This window comes from Phoxinus phoxinus (assembly GCF_949152265.1).
Source record: "Phoxinus phoxinus genome assembly, chromosome: 1".
In the NCBI taxonomy this organism is placed as follows: Eukaryota; Metazoa; Chordata; class Actinopteri; order Cypriniformes; family Leuciscidae; genus Phoxinus; species Phoxinus phoxinus.
Window position 1 is genome coordinate 52599152 of NC_136876.1, and position 9600 is coordinate 52608751.

General features: G+C 47.2%; 1 protein-coding gene across 1 annotated transcript; it reads right to left on the reverse strand.

Moving 5' to 3' along the window:
- Window positions 1-6592: 6592 nt before the first annotated feature.
- Window positions 6593-6958, reverse strand: LOC307010421 (uncharacterized protein; the record flags this gene model as incomplete). Its single annotated transcript, XM_079635066.1, has 1 exon — window positions 6593-6958. The coding sequence occupies one exon, from the start codon at window positions 6956-6958 to the stop codon at window positions 6593-6595; it is 366 nt and encodes a 121-aa protein (XP_079491192.1).
- Between the last annotated feature and the right edge of the window lie 2642 nt (window positions 6959-9600).

Here is a 9600-nt window from a genome sequence, read left to right on the forward strand (position 1 = left end):
GTTCAAAAAAAACCCTTATGAAGAAAAATAAATCAAGGACCGTGACGTCGCCCGGTATGGCGCAGCCGGGGCCCCACCCTGGAGCCAGGCCCGGGGTTGGGGCTCGTATGCGAGCGCCTGGTGGCCGGGCCTCCCCCCACGGGGTCCGGCCGGGCTCAGCCCGAAGGAGCGACGTGGGGCCGCCTTCCCGTGGGCTCACCACCTGCAGGAGGGGCCGTAAGGGGCCGGTGCATAGAGGATCGGGCGGCAGTCGAAGGCGGGGGCCTCGACAACCCGATCCCTGGACACGGAAACTAGCTCTAGGGACGTGGAACGTCACCTCGCTGGTGGGGAAGGAGCCTGAGATTGTGCGTGAGGTTGAGAGGTTCCAACTAGAGATAGTTGGAATCACCTCTACGCACGGCTTAGGCTCTGGAACCACACTCCTTGAGAGAGGATGGACTCTTCACCACTCTGGAGTTGCCCATGGTGAGAGGTGGCGGGCTGGTGTGGGTTTGCTCATAGCCCCCCAACTCAGCCGCCATGTGTTGGAGTTTACCCCGGTGAACGAGAGGGTCGTTTCCCTGCGCCTACGGGTTGGGGATAGGTCTCTCACTGTCGTGTGTGCCTACGGGCCAAACGGCAGTGCAGAGTACCCGGCCTTCTTGGAGTCTCTGGGAGGGGTGCTGGAAAGTGCTCCGACTGGAGACTCCGTCGTTCTACTGGGGGACTTCAACGCCCACGTGGGCAACGACAGTGTTACCTGGAGGGGCGTGATTGGGATGAACGGCCCCCCTGATCTGAACCCGAGTGGTGTTCAGTTACTGGACTTCTGTGCTAGTTACAGTTTGTCCATAACGAACACCATGTTCAAGCATAAGGGTGTCCATCAGTACACGTGGCACCAAGACACCCTAGGCCGTAGGTCGATGATCGACTTTGTGGTCGTTTCATCTGACCTGCGGCCGTATGTCTTGGACACTCAGGTAAAGAGAGGGGCGGAGCTGTCAACTGATCACCACCTGGTGGTGAGTTGGATCCGATGGCGGGGGAGGAAGCTGGACAGACTCGGCAGACCCAAGCGTACTGTAAGGGTCTGCTGGGAACGTTTGGCCGAGTCTCCTGTCAGAGAGATCTTCAACTCCCACCTCCGGCGGAGCTTCGACCGGATCCCGAGGGAGGCTGGAGATATTGAGTCCGAGTGGACCATGTTCTCCACCTCCATTGTCGAAGCGGCCGCTCGGAGCTGTGGCCGTAAGGTCTCCGGTGCCTGTCGAGGCGGCAATCCCCGAACCCGGTGGTGGACACCGGAAGTAAAGGATGCCGTCAAGCTGAAGAAGGAGTCCTATCGGGCCTGGTTGGCTTGTGGGACTCCTGAGGCAGCTGACGGGTACCGGCAGGCCAAACGAACTGCAGCCCGGGTGGTTGTGGAGGCAAAAACTCGGGCCTGGGAGGAGTTCGGTGAGGCCATGGAAAAGGACTATCGGCTGGCCTCGAAGAGATTCTGGCAAACCGTCCGGCGACTCAGGAGAGGGAAGCAGTGCCCTACCAACGCTGTTTACAGTGGAGGTGGGCAGCTGTTGACCTCAACTGGGGATGTTGTCGGACGGTGGAAGGAATACTTCGAGGATCTCCTCAATCCCGCCGTCACGTCTTCCATGGAGGAAGCAGAGGCTGAGGTCTCAGAGGTGGACTCGTCCATCACCCAAGCTGAAGTCACCGAGGTAGTCAAAAAACTCCTCGGTGGCAAGGCACCGGGGGTGGATGAGATCCGCCCTGAGTACCTCAAGTCTCTGGATGTTGCGGGGCTGTCTTGGCTGACACGCCTCTGCAGCATCGCGTGGCAGTCGGGGACAGTGCCTCTGGGATGGCAGACCGGGGTGGTGGTCCCTCTTTTTAAGAAGGGGGACCGGAGGGTGTGTTCCAACTACAGGGGGATCACACTTCTCAGCCTCCCTGGGAAAGTCTATGCCAGGGTACTGGAGAGGAGAATACGGCCGATAGTCGAACCTCGGATTCAGGAGGAACAGTGCGGTTTTCGTCCGGGCCGTGGAACACTGGACCAGCTCTATACCCTCTACAGGGTGCTGGAGGGTTCATGGGAGTTTGCCCAACCAATCCACATGTGCTTTGTGGATTTGGAGAAGGCATTCGACTGTGTCCCTCGTGGCGGCCTGTGGAGGGTGCTCCGGGAGTATGGGGTCCGGGGTCCTTTGCTAAGGGCTGTCCGGTCCCTGTACGACCGAAGCAGGAGCTTGGTTCGCATTGCCGGCAGTAAGTCAGACTTCTTCCCGGTGCATGTTGGACTCCGGCAGGGCTGCCCTTTGTCGCCGGTTCTGTTCATAATTTTTATGGACAGAATTTCTAGGCGCAGCCAGGGGCCGGAGGGTGTCTGGTTTGGGAACAACACGATTTCGTCTCTGCTCTTTGCGGATGATGTTGTCGTGTTGGCCCCATCAGACCAGGACCTTCAGCATGCACTGGGACGGTTTGCAGCCGAGTGTGAAGCGGCTGGGATGAGAATCAGCACCTCCAAATCCGAGGCCATGGTCCTCAGTCGGAAAAAGGTGGCTTGCCTACTTCAGGTTGGTGGAGAGTTCCTGCCTCAAGTGGAGGAGTTCAAGTATCTTGGGGTCTTGTTCACGAGTGAGGGAAGGATGGAACGGGAGATTGACAGACGGATCGGTGCAGCTTCCACAGTAATGCGGTCGATGTACCGGTCTGTCGTGGTGAAGAAAGAGCTGAGCCGCAAGGCGAAGCTCTCGATTTACCGGTCAATCTACGTTCCTACTCTCACCTATGGTCATGAGCTTTGGGTCATGACCGAAAGGACAAGATCCCGGATACAGGCGGCCGAAATGAGCTTTCTCCGCAGGGTGGCTGGGCGATCCCTTAGAGATAGGGTGAGGAGCTCGGTCACTCGGGAGGAGCTCAGAGTAGAGCCGCTGCTCCTCCACATCGAGAGGGGTCAGCTGAGGTGGCTCGGGCATCTGTTCCGGATGCCTCCTGGACGCCTTCCCGGAAAGGTGTTCCGGGCACGTCCCACCGGGAGGAGACCCCGGGGAAGACCTAGGACACGCTGGAGAGACTATGTCTCTCGGCTGGCCTGGGAACGCCTCGGTGTCCCCCCGGAAGAGCTAGAGGAAGTGGCTAGGGAAAGGGAAGTCTGGGCATCTCTGCTTAGACTGCTGCCCCCGCGACCCGGCCCCGGATAAGCGGAAGAAGATGGATGGATGGATGGATGGCAAATGCATGGTGTAACCAAAGTAACATTTAACATTATTAGTTTACATTCAGTAAACTATCTCTGCCTTTACGTTAGTTGCTTTCCTTTTACTTATATCAATGTTGTTTGTTTAAATTGTTTAGGTGATGCTTTTGCCCAATTGCCTATGGGACCAGAAGAGGTTGTTTGTTCCCCCTCTGTAATACTGGAGGGGGAAAGGGGGGTTGGAAAGGGACATCAACGGAAACCAACAAGATGTTGACTTAATGTCAAAGTAGTATTATTTGTTTGCTAACAGCCTAACAAGACATGGAGCACCATTAAGATAAGAAGACATTAACCTCCTTTCAACAAAACTTTTTTTGTTTGTTTTATTCATCTACCTCCAGCAGCTCCATCTCCTCAAAGTTGCCAAGTGTCTGGCAAATGTTGCAAGCTTTAATAAATCCTGCCATTATGCTCACCACTTCTAGAAACACAGAATGGACTCTTGAATGGAGACATGGACATCAAGACATGGACACTTTACTGGTTTTCTCACCAGCTGCAAAAAGTTCACAAGATTCATAACCCTTGCGTGCCCACGCCGAACATTACAATTTTGGTGCGGGATAACCATCTCACATAAAAAGTTCTATGTCTTGAATAAGTAAGTCAGTTTAACCAAGACAAAAACAAATAAAAATATATATATATACCATGAATGAGAGCATATTACTGTCAATTTACTTGATTTTACGAGTAAACATTGAGATAAAACATGATATGAACCGATTTAACAACACTTTTACCTCATCTTCTTTTCCCTTTTTAAATTTTAAATGACATCAGAGCGAACGGACACGTAAGGGTTAACTCACAATGAATTAAATTGGTTGTTAAATACTAAGCCATTAAAAGCTTATTAGAAGATGAATCACATATATCTGATCAAATAATCAAATATCAAATAAAACCTTTTCTTCGTGAATGTGTCTGTTGTCACGAAGGAGACGATGTCTGTTTTCTCTATCACTCTGGGTGATGTGTCACGGCGAGCCAATCGGGGATGAGTTCCCCAATGAATAATAATGAGTCTTCCCATACCACCCTGCAAAAAGAAAATTCATCTTCCGGACACGCTGTGTGCGCAGAGCCTCTGCCATTGTAAAGGACCCCTCACACAGTGTTGTTTGTCCCACTACCATCAGGCAGGAGGTTATGCAGCATCCGTATCTGTAGTAGTATTTTTCCCCCAACCTGTCAGAGCCCTGAATACCTTGGTGTTGTGTTGTTACTTAATTTTACAAAACAATAAATGATGCGATGGCACAAGAATTCTTAGATGCTCACGCTTTTAATCCAGATCGAACTCACATGTACATCTCACAGTCTCTCTTGTATCTGCGCTGATCAATCGCCCTTCTCTATCTCCCTCTAGTGTTCAGTTCTTGTAATAACAGTTTATGTAGACACAACATCCCCCCAATACGTGAGATATTTTCCTTCCCACTTAATCTATCAGTAATTACCAAAAAACAAAAAGATGTTTCATTCCAACATTAAGCAATAACCCAAGGAAGTAAAATTGTTTGAACAGTATTTTTTTTCTTTTCTTATATATTGCTTGAGCACAAAAAAAACAAGCTTATCTTAATTATTACAGGAACAGAACGTATAAGCTATAGGCTATGCAATGTATAACTATACGTCTCAAAATCTTTTAGCTTTGGGTGACGTTTGCGCATTCTTGACGGCCGTTCCTCAGCCCGTGGAAAGTTATCAGCTTCATTACAGAAGGAACTTTGCTCCGCAAGCTCAGCTGCAGGATCAGGCATCTGAACAGCTCGTGCCAATCGCGAGGAATGCCATTTCCTTCCATCCTCTAGCAAGTAGGTATTCGGACCCACTTGTTTCTCAATTTCAACAGGATCAGAAAATTTGCAGTGTCCCCTCGGCACATGAAAGGGCTTGCGCACTCGCACCCTGTCCCCCTCTTTGAGGATAAGCCGTCGTGCTCCACGTTTTGCATCAGTATAACGCTTCATTTGAGATTGCTTAAGAACAACTCGCTTGCGAACATCCGTTGGCTGGAGAGTGCTTGCAGGGGAATGAAGGGCAACGTTCAGTTTTGTTCTCATCTTCCGCCCATGGAGTAATTCGAAGGGTGAAACTCCCGTGGTGGCATGTGGAGTAGAGCGATAAACTTGAAGAAAGTCTGTAACAGTACGTTTCCATGGCTTAGATTGTACTATAGCCGACTGTACACAGTCCTTAAGAACTCTGTTAAAACGTTCTATAGCCCCGTTCGCGGCTGGATTATAGACAGCCGTGCGAAACTGCCGCAATGCCTCTTTCTCGCAGAAAGGTGGTGAACGCACCCGACGTGACTTGTGGCCCATTGTCCGTAACCAACTCTACCGGGTAACAATGGCGACTGAAAATGCCATTGAGAAAGTCAATAACAACCCCTGTCGTCACAGACGATGTAAAGGTAACTTCTGGCCATTTGGAATAGTAATCAGTTAAGGTAATAGCGTACTTACAGTCCCAACCAGCAGTGTCAAACGGGCCAACAATGTCCATTCCCAGTTTACTCCACGGTGCATCTGGAAAAGGTACCGATTGGAGGGGCGCGGTAACAGTGCGAGCAGATTTATCCAGCCTTTGACACAACTCGCACGAGGAGACCTGAGTCTGGATCATCTGATCCATTCCAGGGAACCAGTGTAGTTCGCGTAAGCGCTGCTTTGTCCTCACGATTCCCTGGTGACTTTCGTGCGCAAGAGCTATTAATGTATGTCTCAATGTCACTGGAACTACTAGACGGGTGTCCCTGAACACCACATTGTCCTTGACACTAAGTTCATTCCTCACATTGTAGTAGGGTTGAAGGTCGGCATGCACAGCTTTTACAGAAACAGGCCATCCTTTTTCGATTTGGGTGCATAAAGCGGTCAGTTCAGGACACGAGGCTGCAGCAGTTTTGAACTCGGATGGTAAAATCGCAGTCAGGGCAGTAGACAATAAAGCGACCAGCTCTGGCTCATCATCAGGGGTAGAAGCAGAAGCGAGAGGAAGAGGTAACCGCGACAGACAGTCAGCAACATGATTTGATGAGCCAGCCCGATACACAACGTCGTAAGTGAAACACAGAAGGCGAGCTGAGCACCGAGCAATGCGCATCCCGGCATGTCCAGCTCCCCGCGTAGACAGCAGTGTTGTCAGCGCCTGGTGATCAGTGCGCTGCGTAAAACGTCTGCCCCAGAGGTATGTGCGCCACTTCTCGACGGCCCAAACACACGCTAAAGCCTCTTTCTCCACAGTTGAATAACGCCGTTCGGCTGAGGTTAAGGTTCGTGACGCAAATGCCACTGTGATCTGGGTACACCTGCGATAATATCGCTCCTAGACTGATGCATCAGTGGACACAATGATTGGCATTTCTGGGTTAAATAGGGCAAGTGCTGAACTGTCCACTAAGCATTTCCTAACATCCATAAAGCTCTGTTGGGCATCATCAGTCCATTCAAATTCAGAATCCTGGCGCAGGCAAGCACGCAACGGCTCAACGAGAGTGGCATAATTAGGTATAAACGTATTATACCAGGACAACATACCCAGAAAGGAGCGCAAGCTGGTGACATCAGTTGGAGCTGGGGCCTGCATTATTGCTTGCAGATGATCTTCATCAGGTTGGATACCATTTCCATTCACCATGTGTCCAAGAAAGCGCAAGCAGGACTGACGGAAATTACACTTTTTCTCATTCATTCGTAGACCAGCCTCGCTTAGACGTTTGAGGACAGCATCCAAAGCAACGTCATAATTTCCGGAAATTATGACGTTCTACCACAACATTTATGGCAGGGGTGAAATGTGTACTCAACGCAGTGATAGCAGACTCCAGTGTATCTCCAGTCTCTGGTAAAGTATAAGAAATCCTTTGTCCTTCGGTTCCTAAGCAATGAAGCAGCAAGGCTCTTTTCCTTGCCTCTGGCCAAGCATCACCTGTAGCTCCCACGACGAGAAGATAGTTGCGGAACATCCTGGTCCACGTTGTGAAGGGAATGCTGGGCTCACCCGGACAAGGCAGAAATAACTCTGGGAATGGAGCGTTCAGTGCAGCCATCGTCCCGCAATATAGATGCAGACCACCTCGTCGCCAATTTGTTGTATTGTTACTTAATTTTACAAAACAATAAGTGATGCGATGGCACAATAATTCTTAGATGCTCACTCTTTTAATCCAGATCGAACTCACATGTACATCTCACAGTCTCTCTTGTATCTACACAGATCAATCGCCCTTCTCTATCTCCCTCTAGTGTTCAGTTCTTGTAATAACAGTTTATGTAGACACAACACTTGGTGCCACCCAACCTTTCATCCCCATAATTCGTCTGCCCCCCAATGACAAAGGACTGTGAACTGTCACTTTAAATGGACAATGGGTATTAAAATGCACAACTGTGCACCGACACTTTATTGGCTTCTGCTCTGGTCAAATTGCACTATTTACTGTCTATTGCACTTTTTTTGCACTATTTTACTGTTTACTGTGTATTGTTTACTGTTGTTATGCATTGTGTTGTGTGTATCATGTGAATGGTTAAGGTCTGCTGTAGGATGTTGTGATCTGTTGTTGTTGATTCTTGTATTGGTTATGCACCTCGGTCTGAAACAAGGGTCAAGTCATTTTACTACAAGTATGTTATTAACACATCATATTTTAGATGTTGTAGCAGCTGAAATCACTGACGGTGATCAATATATATTCACTCGGATACACACACTCGCAGTTCTCCATATTCTGGTGTGGTGGAAAACAATACAATATATTTGTATATGGCATACAATCAGGTATACAATCAGGTAACTGGATTAATATTTATGAATTTAGTAATTGTGGGATTTGTAATTTTGTGGATAAGCGATTCAATAGTCAATAAAAAAGCATTTTCAATTAGCTGCAATAATCTAATGTTTTTTTTTAGTTATCTTCATTTGGAGACCCTTTTCAAGCTAATTTTAATGCATGTGGGATTATTTGTGATTTGTTTAAATGTATTCTGAAATTATATGTATAGTAATAACAGTAAATTATGCATTACATGCAACTAGCCTAATCCTAACCCCATGGTTTATGGTTGGGCTCTTTTTATTATTATTATTATTTAACATTTTACTATGTTTAATGTTCTTTTCGGTAACTAACATTTATGTTATCTTTATTATTGTAAATTGTTGTTTATATAAAAAAATATTGAATAGCCCATACAGGAAACGCTTCCTTTCATTCTCAGGAAATCGAAAGTTAAGACCGTTGTTTCCGTGCCGGATATTTTAGCTGGCTTTGGCGGTACCACACAGTGAAAGTCTCGCGTTTGATAACTGCACTCTCGCGCTCTTCGTTTATTGGGTATACGGTATATTTCCCCACCGAAATCGACGCCTATGGGTATACCTTGTGATATGAAAATATTTAACAACTTTGAATGATGTATTTTATTTACACTCGTATTACACTCGCTTTACATTTCTCAAAGGTTTGTCTCTTTGGAAGATTCGTCTATGGATGTAAAGAGGAAGCTGCTGAACTCCGGTCAGTGCAGGAGAGACTCGACAACTGTGAGTTTGTTTGTTTATTTCCAAAATATATCCTAAAATACAGTTTAGCAAGCTTCGTATTTTGGAACTGCAGAACAGGGGGTGTATATGGAGGCGTGCATCATTTGGGGGCTTTCGCGAGGGGGTACGGCGTTCCAGTTCAAACTGGTTAGAGTTTTTTAGGCAAATAAAAGGGATTTTTATCTTGTTGCAATGTCGACTTTCGTTATTGGCCATAATATTATCTGCAGGTTGCAGCACACTGTTAAACCTTGCTGTAAAAAACGACCAAATTCTGACAGTAAAATTTTCCCTTACATAAATAAAACTATAGAAATCCTGAATTCCTGCATGATTTTTTATATTCCTTAGTCCTGTAGGTTTGTCCACTTACTATCCTGCAGGATTGCATACCTATACTATGGGGTTATTATTGTTGCAATATTCCAAATAAATAGATTAATATTCACAAATAAATGTAAAGAGATTCACAAAAATGTATTGAATTCACAAATGAATAGATTAAGATCCACAAATAAATGTAAAGAGTTTCACAAAAAATATAAAATTCACAAATAAATAAAATGAGATTTGCAAATAAATACAATATTTACAAATGTTTTATTATTTTACAAACACAACTCTGCCTGGCATTTTTTGTGAATCGGTTCCTGTGCATTTGTAAATCGCGGCACGCATTTGTGAATCGGTTCCTGTGCATTTGTGAATCCCCTCACGCATTTGTGGATTTTGAAACACTTCTAGCGTAGACGTGCAGAGAAATCCACAAATAAGTGGACTCCACC